General features: G+C 43.1%; 1 protein-coding gene across 1 annotated transcript; it reads right to left on the bottom strand.

The window, feature by feature from the left end:
- Nucleotides 1-3,608: 3,608 nt before the first annotated feature.
- On the bottom strand, nucleotides 3,609-16,574 carry ecm1b (extracellular matrix protein 1b). The gene is made up of 10 exons (XM_021621383.2): nucleotides 16,188-16,574; nucleotides 15,422-15,478; nucleotides 15,206-15,274; nucleotides 14,891-14,968; nucleotides 14,423-14,775; nucleotides 13,736-13,941; nucleotides 6,287-6,572; nucleotides 5,887-6,104; nucleotides 4,498-4,585; nucleotides 3,609-4,291 (listed from the first exon to the last, which is right to left on the bottom strand). Exons 1-10 carry the CDS (start codon nucleotides 16,264-16,266, stop codon nucleotides 4,109-4,111), a joined length of 1,617 nt encoding a protein of 538 aa, XP_021477058.2. The 5' UTR covers nucleotides 16,267-16,574; the 3' UTR covers nucleotides 3,609-4,108.
- Nucleotides 16,575-18,748: the final 2,174 nt, after the last annotated feature.

Here is an 18,748-nt window from a genome sequence, read left to right as displayed (position 1 = left end):
ATAACTTAAATATCCTCACATCACATTGTTGGGCAAAGACTTAACATCAAAACTCAAAAGAACAGACAATGACTCTTCTGTTTCACCACTTGCCATGTTGTCTGTGTCGCACCAAATGACAAGCATCACAAACACCGGGAATCTTCCCCTTCAGTTGGTCAACTTTTACATTTACTGTTAACCCAGTAATCAATTCTTTCAATGGTGGCATTTTCTTGAGAGCAAAACAATTCACATTTCTTGCCCCCATTCGTTTAATGTGGTGTGCCTTCTCCCTCTGACCAGCAGAAACACAAACAATTATCACAAGACCACTTCTGGTTACCCTCACCGATTCCACAGCACCCATCTCTATTTTATCCCAGCCTGAAATCACAAATGGATCAGCCAAAAGGCAGGGGTCCAGTTTTTCCCAAAACGTCACTCCTACTGTCACACTCCTCTTTATCCTGACCCTCGGGCTCCGAGAACTTCACCACACCTACCACCTCCGATACTTCAACCTCATTCATTTCCATTTCTCCTCCTGTCTTTAGCGCAATCTGCTTACACTTTCTACAATTCTTCTTTAAATCAAATCAAATCAAATTTTATTTGTCACATACACATGGTTAGCAGATGTTAATGCGAGTGTAACGAAATGCTTGTGCTTCTTGTTCCGACAATGCAGTAATAACCAACAAGTAATCTAGCTAACAACTCCAATTCCAATTACTACCTTATAGACACAAGTGTAAGGGGATAAAGAATATGTACATAAAGATATATGAATGAGTGATGGTACAGAGCGGCATGGGCAAGATACAGTAGATGGTATTGAGTGCAGTATATACATATGAGATGAGTATGTAAACAAAGTGGCATAGTTAAAGTGGCTAGTGATACATGTATTACATAAAGATGCAGTAGATGATATAGAGTACAGTGTATACATATACATATGAGATGAATAATGTAGGGTATGTAAACATTATATTAGGTAGCATTGTTTAAAGTGGCTGGTGATATATTTTACATCATTTCCCATCAATTCCCATTATTAAAGTGGCTGGAGTTGAGTCAGTGTGTTGGCAGCAGCCACTCAATGTTAGTGGTGGCTGTTTAACAGTCTGATGGCCTTGAGATAGAAGCTGTTTTTCAGTCTCTCGGTCCCAGCTTTGATGCACCTGTACTGATCTCGCCTTCTGGATGATAGCGGGGTGAACAGGCAGTGGCTCGGGTGGTTGTTGTCCTTGATGATCTTTATGGCCTTCCTGTGACATCGGGTGGTGTAGGTGTCCTGGAGGGCAGGTAGTTTGCCCCCGGTGATGCGTTGTGCAGTGCCTTGCGAAAGTATTCGGCCCCCTTGAACTTTGCGACCTTTTGCCACATTTCAGGCTTCAAACATAAAGATATAAAACTGTATTTTTTTGTGAAGAATCAACAACAAGTGGGACACAATCATGAAGTGGAACGACATTTATTGGATATTTCAAACTTTTTTAACAAATCAAAAACTGAAAAATTGGGCATGCAAAATTATTCAGCCCCTTTACTTTCAGTGCAGCAAACTCTCTCCAGAAGTTCAGTGAGGATCTCTGAATGATCCAATGTTGACCTAAATGACTAATGATGATAAATACAATCCACCTGTGTGTAATCAAGTCTCCGTATAAATGCACCTGCACTGTGATAGTCTCAGAGGTCCGTTATAAGCACAGAGAGCATCATGAAGAACAAGGAACACACCAGGCAGGTCCGAGATACTGTTGTGAAGAAGTTTAAAGCCGGATTTGGATACAAAAAGATTTCCCAAGCTTTAAACATCCCAAGGAGCACTGTGCAAGCGATAATATTGAAATGGAAGGAGTATCAGACCACTGCAAATCTACCAAGACCTGGCCGTCCCTCTAAACTTTCAGCTCATACAAGGAGAAGACTGATCAGAGATGCAGCCAGGAGGCCCATGATCACTCTGGATGAACTGCAGAGATCTACAGCTGAGGTGGGAGACTCTGTCCATAGGACAACAATCAGTCGTATATTGCACAAATCTGGCCTTTATGGAAGAGTGGCAAGAAGAAAGCCAATTCTTAAAGATATCCATAAAAAGTGTCGTTTAAAGTTTGCCACAAGCCACCTGGGAGACACACCAAACATGTGGAAGAAGGTGCTCTGGTCAGATGAAACCAAAATTGAACTTTTTGGCAACAATGCAAAACGTTATGTTTGGCATAAAAGCAACACAGCTCATCACCCTGAACACACCATACCCACTGTCAAACATGGTGGTGGCAGCATCATGGTTTGGGCCTGCTTTTCTTCAGCTGGTCTGCGCATGCTCTGAGGGCGCGGCTGGGGATGCCGTCTGGGCCTGCAGCCTTGCGAGGGTTGACACGTTTAAATGTTTTCCTCACGTCGGCTGCAGTGAAGGAGAGTCCGCATGTTTTAGTTGCGGGCCGTGTCAGTGGCACTGTATTGTCCTCAAAGCGGGCAAAAAAGTTATTTAGTCTGCCTGGGAGCAAGACATCCTGGTCCGTGACGGGGCTGGTTTTCTTTTTGTAATCCGTGATTGACTGTAGACCCTGCCACATACCTCTTGTGTCTGAGCTGTTGAATTGAGATTCTACTTTGTCTCTATACTAACAAATCTCCCTTTTTTCCACCATTTGTAACCAACTCAAGCTCAGCCTCTTCCTTCCTCTCTCTTAGACCTCCTCTGCCTCTCTTTTCCCTCCATTCCTCCTCCGTATTCCAAATATACATCTCCTTATGATAATACTGCACTTGTCCTGACATACATCTTGTTCTTGCATTCAAGGGATGCCATTTAGCCGGCTGTCACAATCTCCACAATCTTCGTGTTGATGTTCTTTATCAAAAGCTACTGCAACGCTTTTCCATTTCAAACAAGCGCGCTCTTCCCTGACGTTGCCCTCCCAGTTCAGCCAGGGGTAAACTAACATAGCAGGCATAGAAAGAGGCCAGAGCGGAGTCCCCACTTATGTTTTTCAGGGGAAACAGAAGTTAGTTTAAAAAATACTGTGTACCAGAAAACCAGAAACATCCTCCAACACTGCTATGGGTGGGGTGTACAGACTTCTGCAACCTGACTGGCTGAACGCAATATGCAACATCTGGGACTAACATTCTTAGCCACTCTAGCATGGTGGTGGAAAATAGTGTTTCATAAAGAAAGCACATAGTTTCCCCATATTTTTCTGCCTTCTCGCCACTAAATCAAATTGAGGAAATCGATGCCTTTGCAGCCTGAATGGAGAATGTTTCATGTAAGAACCGGTCCACCGGGGATACAAGTGTATATAACCGGCTTCATACAATGCCTTTGGACGGTGAGATGAAACCACTCAATATCGCCATCTGCCAGGCTTTGGGCTAAACTCTGTGGCTGTGACAGCTAGTGAGGACCCTGTCTGTCTCTATTAATGCAAGTTCTACTACACTAACTTAGTGGATAAGTCACACAGTCACTATAACATAAAGTCCACTTCCATCAACATTTCAGTTTGTTCAAATAATCATTTCAATGTTGTTCATGTGTCAGATAATGTCAAATTACAATAACTGGCAGTGCTTCACTCCAAAATGATTACGACATGGCACAGGAAACATTTTGAAAATATACAGATTTATTTCAAATGCTAGAACAGGAGAACTGGACTAGCAGTTCACTAGCTATAAGAAAATACAACTAACAAATCTGAAACATGAGTATAAAAATAAGTGGTCATACAAATGGTGATTTCATTCGTAAAGCAGATATATCAGCTCTCCAGGTGTTCTATCATTATAACACCCTCTTAATGACAGACACTGACAGTAATACTGAAATATTATGTGCACTCGGATACCATACATTAATTAGTTGTCATCTGGCCATGCTAGAAAATATGGAATAAATGTAACTTTCTAACTATAAATTCTGCTTACTCTTACCCACACCCTAACTCCTGTTTGACTAAATCATGCAATTGCTCAACAGTTCTTCTGTATTAGCCAATTCTATCATGGTCATGTAGTGACTACTGCACAAATCCCCTGACTGCCAATTCAGATTGGCCCACTGCCATCAGAGTGAAACGTGAAAAGTTATCAACATAAACAAAAATCAGGCGAGGGGGCATTTCCTCTTTCTAAGGCGTGGGGACTTGGTTGCCTTGGTGATGGCATTCATGAGCAGGCCGGAGAGGCACTTAGGGGCGTCCTGAGAGGAGGGAGGGCAGCATTTCTGGAAGACAGCAGGGGAGGAGGGCTTCTCTGCAGAACAGCGGCTCTCTGCCAGCGTCACTAGCTGGGTTCACAGTCAAAGAGAGAAATTATGAAAACAACAATATCAAAAAGCCTGCTATATCCTTAGACCTACAATATAACTTTCAATCTTAGATCCTGTAGACACTTGATGGCCAATCATGTTCATTTTATCCCATTGGGACAACCTGGTTAATATGAGATATGGGGTTGTCTGTGTGAACCTGTATTATTAAGTGTCGAACTCACCTGTATCTGAACACATGCAGTTCTCTGGTCTGCTGGCAGGGGGCAGCATTGGCCCACTAAGTTCTGGACAGGGAGAGCTACAGGGAAGCTGAGAGAGCAGATTGCAAGATCATCTCAGTAAACTACATCTTTGTTTTACTCGATAATCAAACCAAATCAGTCAAAGGGCTTTGTTAGACAGATATGTACAAATGCTCCTGGATTAAACTAGCTGCTGTAATAAGATACTTGTGAAAGTTATTGTATACTATTGTTTTTTAACTTTTGGTAAAGGTCTTTGATACAATGCAAATCTGGAATTATAATGTCATTAACCACGTTTCCATCCACAGTTTTACTGCGAGTAAGGTCATACCGTATAAAACAAAACCACAACAACTGGAATGGAAACAGGAGGTTTCAGTGAAATGTTATAAATGCCAACAGATAACTGTTCGTTTGACATGGTGGGATCGTTTTGTGTCCGTAAAATGTATTATGTGAGAAATGGCGGTGGAAACAGCTTTATGTGCAAATATTGATATAATAACCATCATAGCAAAGTAATCTTGTAGTGGTGTGGTCCTTCCACTACGACTCAGGAAACTATACAGTTTATTAGGCTACAGATTAAATAAATGATCAACTTCACAGGGTAGTGAAAGTGCACAGTGATGAGCTTGATGTTCCTTTCCAATAAATATTAAGGGTTTTTTTCTGGTGACATGATGATTGATGCTTGACTGCCATTTGACAAAAATGTAAATATTGGTGGCTGTTATCCATAATAAATCTCATCATGTAGACTAGCTTACTCACACTGTATCTGCTAGTTGTTGGCTCGAGCGAATGTGCCAAGACCAGAGTTGGCACATTTACTATTTATAACAACCGTTTGTGACAAATCTATCAGTAGAGTTGGAAATATGATGGAAACACACTGAACTTTAGATTTTTATTCAGGAAAATGGAGAAGAAAAAAAAATTGTGTGCACTACAAAAATCAGCAACAAGTCAGTTTGGTGGAAACACACCACTTGTGGAAAAATGGCAATATTTAAAATCTGTCACCAACTGGATGGAAACATAGCTACTGTTACCATCTACTACAGTGAAATGTACCCTTTCTGAAAGGTCTGGTTCTGTCACCAACTGGATGGAAACATAGCTACAGTCACCATCTACTACAGTGAAATGTACCCTTTCTGAAAGTTCTGGTTCTGTCACCAACTGGATGGAAACATAGCTACAGTCACCATCTACTACAGTGAAATGTACCCTTTCTGAAAGCTCTGGTTCTGTCACCCAGAAAGATAAACAATCAGGCTGGGCAGCATAAAAATGTGACTGAGGAGGAAAAAGGTCAAATTAAAAACACACACACACACACACACACACACACACACTTACTTCTTCTTGATGATCTTGTATGTTTCACAGATGTGTCCGAGGGTGTGGGTCTGTGGTGCGGCAGAGGCAGAGTCAAGCTTTTGGTCATAGTCTGGATGAGGGGCGCGGGAGGAGAAACAGGTATACCTGTCCTCACCTTCTCCCACATCACAACAGGAGGAGTTGTGAGGTCTCCCCTTCTGCTCTTCCTCACAGAACCTGTCAAGCACCTCACGCCACTGAGAGGAGAGAGATGAAAAAAACTTTTATTTTTCACTGTATAGAGGATCATTTATACAGATGTTTCAGTTTAGTAGCCTTCTTCAGCATAGGTATGAATTGTATCCTTACTTTTCCCATGTTGACAAGTGCAGGTAGGCAGGCCATAGCACATAGCCCACACACACACACTGCTCCTTACCTTTCCCTCAGCACAGGGTAGCACGTCCTCCTGTCCCTTACAGCAGTGTTTGAACCCTCTCTCCAGGCGGTTCACGGCCTTTGATTGGCGGGCCAGCCAGCCAAAGCCTGTACGTGGCAGGCACTTGGGGGTGTAGAGAGGGCGGTGCTTGCGTAGACGGCAGACCAATTTGATGTTGTCGAAAGTGGGGCGTCCAGGGGGGAAGCTGATGTCAGAGACTCTGGGAGTAGCTTGGGGGCTCTTCTTGTGCTTCTCCCCTCTGATAGTACGCGGACCGGGCTGGGACCTGGGAGGAAAGGACACAATACATGTAGTCATTAGTTGCCATAAAAAAGGACAATTTGAACTTTACAGTTACCCCTAAACGAGGGCTGTGGAGGTCATGAAATGTTGTCTGCCGGTGATTGTCATGCAAATAACTTGACAGTAATTGAAAGTTGATTAGGCCTACATGAACACATTTAGCATCTCCTGACTTCCACACATAGCCTACAAGCCACTGATGCCACGGTCAGTCTCACAGTAATTGACAGTTAATTAGGCCTACATAAACACGTCGAGCATCTCCTGACTTCCACGCATAGTCTAAAAGCCACTGATGCAGACCTTAGGACATCTACATTTGAAAATATAATAAATCCATTTAATATAGCCTACACCGGCGGTTCCCAAACTTTTTATAGTCCCGTACCCCTTCAGACATTCACACACACACACACGTTTAAAAAACGTGACAATACTTTGCCTCTTGATAACCAGCGCACTTCTGTATTTTGTAAAAGTGTTACATGGTCGCTGCCCATTTCATTGCACAGTGCAGAAAATACACAAGAATTCAAGGGCCTTTCTTTAACAAAGTTAACAATTTTCACTGTGGTGTCCAAAACATCTTTCAAGCTGTCAGGCATTCCCTTGGCAGCAAGAGCCTCTTGGTGGATGCTGCAGTGTACCCAAGTGGCGTCAGGAGCAACTGCTTGCACGCGCGTTACCACTCCACTATGTCTCCCTGTCATGGCTTTTGCGCCATCAGAACAGATACCAACACATCTTGACCACCAAAGTCCATTTTATGTCACAAAGCTGTCCAGTACTTAAAAAATATCCTCTCCTGTTGTCCTGATTTCCAGTGGTTTGCAGAAGAGGATGTCTTCCTTAATTGACGCCCCATAAACGTAATGGACATATACCAGGAGCTGTGCCAGGCCCATCATGTCTGTTGACTCATCCAGCTGTAACGCATAGAATTCACTGGCTTGTATGTGAAGCAGTCATTTCAAAACATCCCCTGCCATGTCACTGATGCATCGTGAAACAGTGTTTGATGAAGGCATTGTCTGTATAATTTTGGCCTTTTCCCCCAGCATTGTCCCAGCCATATCCGCGGCAGCAGAATTAAGTCCTCCACAATAGTATGGGGCTTGCCTGTCCTAGCCACTCGGTAGCTCACCATATAAGACGCTTCTAGCTCCTTCTTATTAATGCCATCTGTTGCTTTTATACATGTCTTACTACTCGAAAGTCATCTTAATTCTCTTATTTTGTTTCTAAATGTCTGTGCAAGAGGTAAAGTTTCATTGAGTTGTGAGATAGTACTTTTGCAGATATAACACACTGTGGCTGAGGAAAGGCACTACTCCCAATATAAGTGAACCTCAAATCAATGTAGTTCTCATCATATTTGCTCCTCTTCGATGGTCCAACGTCCCTGTCTGTTGTTCGGTGCTTTCCCGAGTAAGGGGGCAGTAGCTCTTCGGCTGCATCAAATTCACAGCTGTCAGTGTCCATGATAGGTGGGCTAACAACAAATGTAGAATTACTGATGCTAGCATTAGATGTGTTCGTGGAAGCAGAACAACTTGTGTTGTCAACAGGTGCAGGTGTAGTACTGCTGGTAGTAGCAGTACTACCAGTAGAGCTGGTATGTGTCTCTATGGAAGCAGAACAACTTGTGTTGTCAACAGGTGCAGGTGTAGTACTGCTGGTAGTAGCAGTACTACCAGTAGAGCTGGTATGTGTCTCTATGGACGCAGAACAACTTGTGTTGTCAACAGGTGCAGGTGTAGTACTGCTGGTAGTAGCAGTACTACCAGTAGAGCTGGTATGTGTCTCTATGGAAGCAGAACAACTTGTGTTGTCAACAGGTGCAGGTGTAGTACTGCTGGTAGTAGCAGTACTACCAGTAGAGCTGGTATGTGTCTCTATGGAAGCAGAACAACTTGTGTTGTCAACAGGTGCAGGTGTAGTACTGCTGGTAGTAGCAGTACTACCAGTAGAGCTGGTATGTGTCTCTATGGAAGCAGAACAACTTGTGTTGTCAACAGGTGCAGGTGTAGTACTGCTGGTAGTAGCAGTACTACCAGTAGAGCTGGTATGTGTCTCTATGGAAGCAGAACAACTTGTGTTGTCAACAGGTGCAGGTGTAGTACTGCTGGTAGTAGCAGTACTACCAGTAGAGCTGGTATGTGTCTCTATGGAAGCAGAACAACTTGTGTTGTCAACAGGTGCAGGTGTAGTACTGCTGGTAGTAGCAGTACTACCAGTAGAGCTGGTATGTGTCTCTATGGACGCAGAACAACTTGTGTTGTCAACAGGTGCAGGTGTAGTACTGCTGGTAGTAGCAGTACTACCAGTAGAGCTGGTATGTGTCTCTATGGAAGCAGAACAACTTGTGTTGTCAACAGGTGCAGGTGTAGTACTGCTGGCAGTAGCAGTACTACCAGTAGAGCTGGTATGTGTCTCTATGGACACAGAACAACTTGTGTTGTCAACAGGTGCAGGTGTAGTACTGCTGGCAGTAGCAGTACTACCAGTAGAGCTGGTATGTGTCTCTATGGAAGCAGAACAACTTGTGTTGTCAACAGGTGCAGGTGTAGTACTGCTGGTAGTAGCAGTACTACCAGTAGAGCTGGTATGTGTCTCTATGGAAGCAGAACAACTTGTGTTGTCAACAGGTGCAGGTGTAGTACTGCTGGTAGTAGCAGTACTACCAGTAGAGCTGGTATGTGTCCCTTTAATTATTTCTTTTTTTAATCAATTTTCGAGCAAAAGGAATAAGCAGCAGCTACGTTTGGCTACATATGGACCGTTAGTGGAATTCCCATGAGAGAGTAACGGTTAACGTGATTGGATGTTAAATATTTGACTAGGCTACCTGTATTTGACATTGTGTTGTTATTTCGCTGAACACTAGTTGGTTTAATTTTATTTTTGGCAGTGAAACGAGGCTACTAAAGCAAGAAAAATATAGTTGGACTGTTTGAAAACGTGAAGAGAAAAAAAAGTATTATAAAACAAATGTAAAAAATGTGAATCACACTTATTTGGCGTACTCACGACGGCAATGCGTACCCCAGTTTGGGAATACCTGGCCTACACCGTCACAATAAATCCCATTATTTTAGACAGGTCTAAAGAAACATGATATGAAGAAAATGTAGTCTAAGATGAACAGAGTAGCGTAGATGAACTCAGTTGTCCTTATGTCAGTCACTGATCAGACTATGCCATATGGCTGTGTGCTTACACTAGTACATTTAGCAGGCAAGATTGTCTTAGAATATCGTGGCATTATTTTATAGTATAAAGAACACAATGAACATAGCTGAAATAAAATAGAAAGGATATTTTCTCTGAAGGATTTCCAAGAAAGTGCACACATGCAGCTGTTTTTTCATTAACAAAGAAGCAGGTCCTCCTACAGTGAATTCGGAAAGTATTCAGCACAGGTGACTTTTTCCACATTTTGTTACGTTACAGCCTTATTCTAAAATGGATTAAAGAAAACAAATTCTCAATCTACAAACAATACCCCATATTCAGAAAGCTAATTTTTTTTTTTGTAAATTGAGCTCTGGTGCTTCCTGTTTCCATTGATCATCCTTGAGATGTTTCTACAACTTGGAATCCCACCTATGGTAAATTAATTTGATTGGATATGATTTGGAAAGGCACACACCTGTTTATATAAGGTCCCACAGTTGGCAGTGCACGTCAGAGCAAAAACCGAAGGTATTGAAGGGTCGAAGGGTCGAAGGTATTGTCCATAGAGCTCTGAGACAGGGTTGTGTCGAGGGACAGATCTGGGGAAGGGTACCAAAACATTTCTGCAGCATTGAAGGTCCCCAAGAACACAGTGGGCTCCATCATTCTTAAATGGAAGAAGTTTGGAACCACCAAGACTCCTAGAGCTGGCCATCCGGGCAAACTAAGCAATCAGGGGAGAACGGCCTTGGTCAGGGAAGTGCCCAAGAACCCGATGGTTACTCTGACAGAACTCCAGAGTTCCTCTGTGGGGATGGTTGTCCTTCTGGAAGGTTCTCCCGTCTCTGCAGTACTCCACCAAACAGGCCTTTACGGAGGAGAGGCCAGACAGAAGTTACTCCTCAGTAAAAGGCACATGACATTCCGCTTGGAGTTTGCCAAAAGGCACCTAAAGGAATCTCAGATCATGAGAAACAAGATTCTCTGGTCTGATGAAACCAAAGTGTCACGTCTGGAAGAAACCTGGCACCATCCCTATGGTGAAGCATGGTGGTGGCATGGTGGTGGCCGATCGAACATCTCTGTTGAGACCTGAAAATAGCTGTGCGGTCAACACTCCCCATTCAACCTGACAGAGCTTGAGAGGATCTGCAGAGAAGAATGGGAGAAACTCCCCAAATACAAGTGTGCCAAGCTTGTAGCGTCATACCCGTCATGCAAATGTTCTGCTAAAGGTTCTGATATTAAATAGGTTCTAAGGCTGCATGATGCGACTGATGATGCTTTAGAAAAAAGCAGGAAAGGCATGTGCTCTGCTCCGTTTCTCGCGCAGGCTGCACACACTTCATCATTCACAATTTGACAAGCACTTGATAATATTCTCACCCATCAGACTCTTCTTAATTGAATCTGATCTTTACATATAGCCTACTAATATGTGTGGAATTACTTTTGATTAGAATGGCCCACCTCTTCCAGTTTAGATGGACGTCATATTCTATTTGTGCCCTTCTCGTAGGCCTATTATATAGACAGTGTCGTTTTTTTATTGAAATTGTTGCCACTGTCAACAGAGTAGGCTACCCTTTAACTTGTCCTATTAAAAAACATATTCTGCTAATGTCTCCAGTCATATATAGTGTAGTAGAAATGCATGAAATGTGTTCATAAAACGACATTTTTCCCGTTCAAAGAATAAACGTAGGCCTATCTGATACAGCCTAGCCATACTCTAGTCTATGCTATACACGCTCAGCCATGCATTGAATGGTATTTTTTTTGCGAACAATGATTGAGTTCTATTATTAGCCTAAATTATGACCATCCAATCTACTCACATTTCCAATAGTAGGCTATTTTACATAAGAAACAGCATTATGCTTTATTATAAAAGGTGCATTTTTACTGTGAAACATATCTTCCCCAAATATGAAACTCACACACTGCCTATGTATGCCAGTTAGGCTACACCGACAAATATATCAGCACAAGAAAGCTGGGATCCTCTTTTATATAATGGCCAGTCAAAACTCTGTTTTCACACGCAACTGCGCACTGACTGAGTTTATAAGAACACATGTTTCATTAGGCTCTGTAGGTTATGTGCTCTCTTACCGTGTCCCAGGGGTTCTAGGTCTGTAGGCTATGCGCTCTCTTACCGTGTCCCAGAGGTTCTAGGTCTGTAGGCTATGTGCTCTCTTACCGTGTCCCAGGGGTTCTAGGCCTGTAGGCTATGTGCTCTCTTACCGTGTCCCAGGGGTTCTAGGCCTGTAGGCTATGTGCTCTCTTACCATGTCCCAGAGATTCTAGGTCTGTAGGCTATGTGCTCTCTTACCGTGTCCCAGGGGTTCTAGGTCTGTAGGCTATGTGCTCTCTTACCGTGTCCCAGGGGTTCTAGGTCTGTAGGCTATGTGCTCTCTTACCGTGTCCCAGGGGTTCTAGGTCTGTAGGCTATGTGCTCTCTTACCGTGTCCCAGGGGTTCTAGGTCTGTAGGCTATGTGCTCTCTTACCGTGTCCCAGGGGTTCTAGGTCTGCAGGCTGTGTTTGGAGTTATTTGGCCACGTTAGTTATGATACAACCCTTATCAAAACATATAGGCCTATGGGCTATGTGCTCTCTTACCATGTCCCAGGGGTTATAGGCCTATGGGCTATGTGCTCTCTTACCGTGTCCCAGGGGTTATAGGCCTATGGGCTATGTGCTCTCTTACCGTGTTCCAGGGGTTATAGTCCTATGGGCTATGTGCTCTCTTACCGTGTCCCAGGGGTTATAGGCCTATGGGCTATGTGCTCTCTTACCGTGTCCCAGGGGTTATAGGCCTATGGGCTATGTGCTCTCTTACCGTGTCCCAGGGGTTATAGGCCTATGGGCTATGTGCTCTCTTACCGTGTCCCAGGGGTTATAGGCCTATGGGCTATGTGCTCTCTTACCGTGTCCCAGGGGTTATAGGCCTATGGGCTATGTGCTCTCTTACCGTGTCCCAGGGGTTGTAGGCCTATGGGCTATGTGCTCTCTTACCGTGTCCCATGGGTTATAGGCCTATGGGCTATGTGCTCTCTTACCGTGTCCCAGGGGTTATAGGCCTATGGGCTATGTGCTCTCTTACCGTGTCCCATGGGTTATAGGCCTATGGGCTATGTGCTCTCTTACCGTGTCCCAGGGATTATAGGCCTATGGGCTATGTGCTCTCTTACCGTGTCCCAGGGGTTATAGGCCTATGGGCTATGTGCTCTCTTACCGTGTCCCAGGGGTTATAGGCCTATGGGCTATGTGCTCTCTTACCGTGTCCCAGGGGTTATAGGCCTATGGGCTAGGCTACATGACATGCGATTTGAAAAAGTAGGACTAAAAAAGGCACGTGCCGTTTCTTGCCATTAAGTGATAATAGATCATTCACAAGCGATAATATTGTCACTAATCAGACTATTTTAATCTGGTCTTTACACATACTAAATAATGGGTGTGAAATGTGTTATGATTTAGAATGGACCATTATCATGCACCTATTGGAATAGGGGAGCTTTCCCATAGTTAATTTTCATCCCAGCCAGGTAGGCTATACTCCTGTTGTAAATCAAAGCAATGTGCTTAATATTTGGAAAGTTGAGAAATAAATATAGTAGGCCTAGTCAATAGAAAGCTAATGGGATCCTCTTTTTAAAAGAGGCCATAAAAATTGTTTTGTCGATTGCATAGCCTATAGAAATGTTGCGCAACATGAAGTGTTTGATTAGATTTTCAATTACATTTCTATTGATGTCAGAGTGATCAGAGAGACAGTAAGGTGCTGAGTACCAGCACATTAGCAACTGACTGTTAGCAAGTTTGGTACTCTACAAATGATCATCAGCACCATCAGAGCGCAGTTTTGGAGAAGCCTAGTTATTGTGACTAAACAGTCACGTAATACCGTCACCAAAACAGCCCTACCCTAAACCTAAAGTAAACCGGTCTCTCTCTCTCCTTACTTGTGACAAGTGTTGGGGTTAAAGGTGAAGCCAGGTTCAGGTATGGGGGAGGAGCCTTCCCCCTGGGTGGTCGGCAGGTAGGTGGGGTTTGGGCTTTCCCTATGGAAACAGCTCAGTCTGTCCCCGCCCTCCTTCTTGCAGCAGTGGTGGTGGCGAGTCTTCACGGAGAACTCGTCACTACAGAATGTGGACAGGGTCTGTTCCCACTGTAAGTGACATATACAAACATCAATTCACACATGAAAAATAGATATAAAACAAGTCCTAAAATGGTGAAGGTAAAGCTTTAAGCCCTCAAGGGCCTGACTCATGAACACCTTCCCCTCTACACAGCTATACAGATAAACGCCAAGGCTTATCTGTTGTGTCTGTATGGGCTTTCCTTCTGCTGAGTCTCATCTTCCCTATGCATCCTCTGTCTTCACTACTACTGTCTCGGGTTGGGTTAAATGCAGAAGACACATTTCAGTTGAATGTATAGGTATCCCCCTTTTCCTTATTTTCCCTAGACATCCTCATCACTACTACCGTCTCATCTCCCCTAGACATCGTCTGTCCTCATCGATACTACATCTGTGCACATAGAAGGCGGTTCTGTTGGTACAATAGGAGTGAACGGACCAGAACTGAACACGACAGGACAGAATGGAACAGGACAGAATCAAATGTTGCCACAGAAACACTCACCGCCTGTGTAACGCAGCACAGCGTCACTTCCTGGACCTGCTGTGTCCCGTTCCTATGGCAACATGCGCTGTACCAGGACTCTATCCGGTTGACGGCGTCACCTTGACGATGAAGGTAGCCAAAGCCTGTCTGGGGTAAGGAGTAGGCAGGGTACCGGGGACGACGGCTGCTATGGAGACAGATGGCCTGGAGGTTGTCAGGGGATGGCTGACCGGGGGGGAAGAGGACACTGGGGTGGGAATCCCCAAACGAGCGAGGCCCAGCCATCGGCCGACCTCCAGGTGTAAAGTCTGTGTCCAGGTGCAGGGTGATCTCCCTCTGGGTGATGTCTACGTCAGCTGCCCTGGAGCCCGCTGAGAACACACACTTCTGTTACTGTACCTCCCTCACACAGGATACAACACACACGTCATACTCCATTGGCTGTGTGATATGAAGTATACCATCAGGGAAGGCATCGCCACCCACCTCTCTCCTTGAGGACTTTGAGCAGGTAAGGCTTCATATGTTCATGGGTGACCTCTCTCTGCTCCATGACAGGAAACTCTACACAGTGACAGACAGGAGTTAATACTGACAGCCATACACTAATAACATGTCATGTGCCTACACTGTATTAATTACATGGCAGAATGGCATGGGCATAGGAGAGGATGTGTCCCAAATACTTTGGAATACTTTCCTTCTCTCGTCTCCTTTCTTTCATTAACACTGACAGATCTGTGAATAGGCTGGATAGAACAAACCCACCTCTCCTATGGGTTACAGTTAGAACACACTCACCTATGGGTTCCCAGAGTCCCCCAAAGTCCACCTCCCTCTGGGTTATATCAGGCTCTAGCTGACTCGCCCCTGGAAGACATATACACACAGCACTGTGAAGGCATTGAAACACACACACACACACACACACACACACACACACACACACACACACACACACACACACACACACACACACACACACACACACACACACACACACACACACACACTAACCTTGCAGGAGCTCCTCTAGGTCAAAGGAGGCCTCTCGCTGTAACATGCCAGGCCTATCTATGGAAGGGATGAGAGAATGTAAACACAGACATAAAAACACAAGAGACCAGCACACACGCCCACTGGTTACATAAGCATCACACTCTGACCATGTAATGTCAGTACTGTTGTCCACCACCTAGATTTCACATAGAAATATGACTTATGTTATTCTCATTGAAAGCAAGTCTAAGAAGCAGAAGATCTGTTCTATGTGCGCTATTTCTATCATTCCAATTTATTAAGTTACATTTTTGCTTCTGGTTTTGTATACCAGCTTCAAACAGCTTAAAATACAAATATTTTGGTTATTGAAAAGGAATTTCATAGCGGTTTAGATGGTACAATGATTCTCTACACTACACATTGCTTGTTTTGTCACAAACTGAAATTAGGCTAACTATTAGAATTTTAGCAACTAGGAAATTGCGGGGCCAATTCAGCATATTGCACCTTTAATTAACATGGTGTGAATTATTTAGTCTAGATGTTTGTTATACCTAAAATAATAGTTTGACTGTTAGTAGACTTGGACAAAGTTGTTCCACACTAAACTGGTGGAATGGAATGTATCACGTCCAACAAATAATGTTTTTCTTCATGATCTCGATAGGGCATAAAAATGGCCTCTTCTGTGCACTTCTAACAGACCATGCACAAACAGGAGGTGAGCCATAAACAAACCAGTACATAAAACATGCACAAAAAAAACTCGTATGCTACAAACCTTCAGATGCCGCGGACACCAGCACTAATGCACACCAGCAAGCTAGAGCCCAAGACCAACCCATTTCGAGTACTGACATATCCTTGTCCTCTTTCACAGGACTGTTTCCACTCTCTCTGTTTCGCCCCTTTTCACCACCCCACTCTCCCTGTGTTTCGCAAAGTCGTTCCAAAGCCACGTCAAGTTCAGGAAACGACACTTGAGCGTCAAATCAAGGTCCTTCCTTTTCAAACCGTTAAGTCTTTTTGGAGCGGTATGAAATAGAGAATGAGAGTTGTGAGAGGGCATAAATACATGTATATTTGTTTTGTGATTGGAGGGAAAAGAAGGAGGGATATTTTCCACCATGAGTCAGCAGTGGCGTGTTTTCATGGAAGGAAGCCAGGCTTCTCCCAAAAATGGGCAAATAAAATAAATAAATAATTGTCCTTCATTTCGCAAGAGGTGGAATTTATCACACTGGAGAAAGCATCGAAACGAGCGAAACAGCGCCTCCCTGTATGTGTAGCGTCGAATGCAAGGGAAGCCAGCAAGCATTTGCCCTCACTTGATAAAACAAGTATAAAGTCATAGCCAATCGGTGTTGAGCTAATCTGAGTGAGCACAACTGTGAATGGTCCTGGCACACCCAAAAATGTGTCAAGGAAGCCAGTTTGGACTTGGCTGCACTCCAATCACATCATGTCACATCCAGAGCCAAATATCATTGACAGAAACAATTTGAATCTTGTTGTGTTGTTATCCTCCAGTGACTAGCTAGCTAAGATTGTCCCTTTCCTAAATTAGCCATGGATGAAGATAAGGATTTGGACGTGTGGTTTGACTTAATTCTCCATACTGGCAAATGATTATAACAGCGATTCTGATCCAACCATAAAGTCATACATTGTGCCCCTGGCCCGAGAGGATGGAAGTTCAATATGTAGCTAGATGTAGAAGGCTAATGTTAACTAGCTGGCTCATCGTTTCCCATGAAAACAAGTCAGGCTAGGGAACAAGCATTTTAGCCAGGTAGCCTAGGACAACAAAAAATAAAGGCGTGTACTGTATGACAGAGTCATAGACCATTTCATCAACATGAAAGAGAGGAGGATGGCATTGGCATTTCTCTACAAGTAGGGTGAGTCAACATGTGCGTGCATGCACACAGGCACTCACACACACTCACAAATCAGAACCATGGACAGCCACATCATATTTAGCTTATGTCGATTGGACAAAATTATTTTTGGTATCTTTTAGTTGTCACTATATTAGACTAAGCATGATTTGATGATGTTGACATTATGAAGTTGAAATGGTGCTGGAATAGAGGAGGCAGCTACTGTTTTCTTTGCGACTTGAGTAACTCTCTGTGGTTATAAATCAATAGTTGCTTAGTAGCCTGAAAATAATATGTTTTTAACCTTAACATAAAATATTCTTCATTCGGAATGATATAAACATTAAAATATCGTTAAGAAATTCTCAGCAATCTAAATCGGAGTACATTTTTCATCAGTACTAAACACAATTATCATGTTGACACTGAGCATACTCAAATTGGTCAGCATGAAATAACTATTTCCATTCCTATAACACCATCTGCAGAAACTAAAATGATCTTGTTGGGCAAATCCAGGTAGTGACTCCCGGGTTAAGTAACATTTCTTCCGTTTGGTGCCTAATGAACATGACCCAGGACAAGCATCATGATCCCCCGATTTAAAAGGGCAATGCCTATGGGCTCTATGTGCCATTAGCACAAACCTGCTATAGTTCCTGAGTATTATCATTATCATCAAATTGTAATTTGGCAATGGGATATAGGTCAAATAGATTAGGACCAGATTCACTCTCCATTCAGCAGGGGCATGGTGACAACAGTGTTAACATCTTTATACACAACTTCTACTAAAGCTGTTGGGCAGTCACAATCAGCATAACAACAATCAATCCATAATACATTAATTGCTCCACTCATATAGTTATTTATTTACTAAAAACTTATTCAAATCAATCAGTCAGTTTACAAAAACAATATTTCAGTTTCCAAATCATAATTAAAACCCAATTAATAATTTAGAATTACAGAAAATATTCAGATTACAAAGTTATAATTTTCCTAATATAACTTTCAGATATTTTAATATCTGATCAATTATTCTTCTAATTAATGAATTATTCTGTACGTCAGAATAGAATATTCTCACGTCAGTCTCATTCCAAACGTCGTAAATGGTTGGTTATCTGCACGAACCCAGTCTTCCCTATGAGTCATCCATACATCAATTGTCTCAATCATTTATTTCTTAACTAACTAAATAATCACGGAAATGCACACACAAACAAACAAGTAGATATGATTACAAGGAAATGATAGGGGAATGTGCCCTAGTGGGCTAAACCAGGATAGCGGCTTGTTAGACAAAGGGACTGAGAAGGGCGCGAAAGATAAAAGACACTACAAAGTTGATAATTATAACAATTGAAATGCTAATCCTTTGCACATGAACGCTCACTCATTCGGGAATAATTGCAATCAATATATATACACTGCTCAAAAAAATAAAGGGAACACT

Source organism: Oncorhynchus mykiss, chromosome 2 (assembly GCF_013265735.2).
Source record: "Oncorhynchus mykiss isolate Arlee chromosome 2, USDA_OmykA_1.1, whole genome shotgun sequence".
In the NCBI taxonomy this organism is placed as follows: Eukaryota; Metazoa; Chordata; class Actinopteri; order Salmoniformes; family Salmonidae; genus Oncorhynchus; species Oncorhynchus mykiss.
The sequence above is the reverse complement of the archived record's forward strand: the minus strand, read 5'-3'. Positions and strand labels throughout refer to the sequence as shown.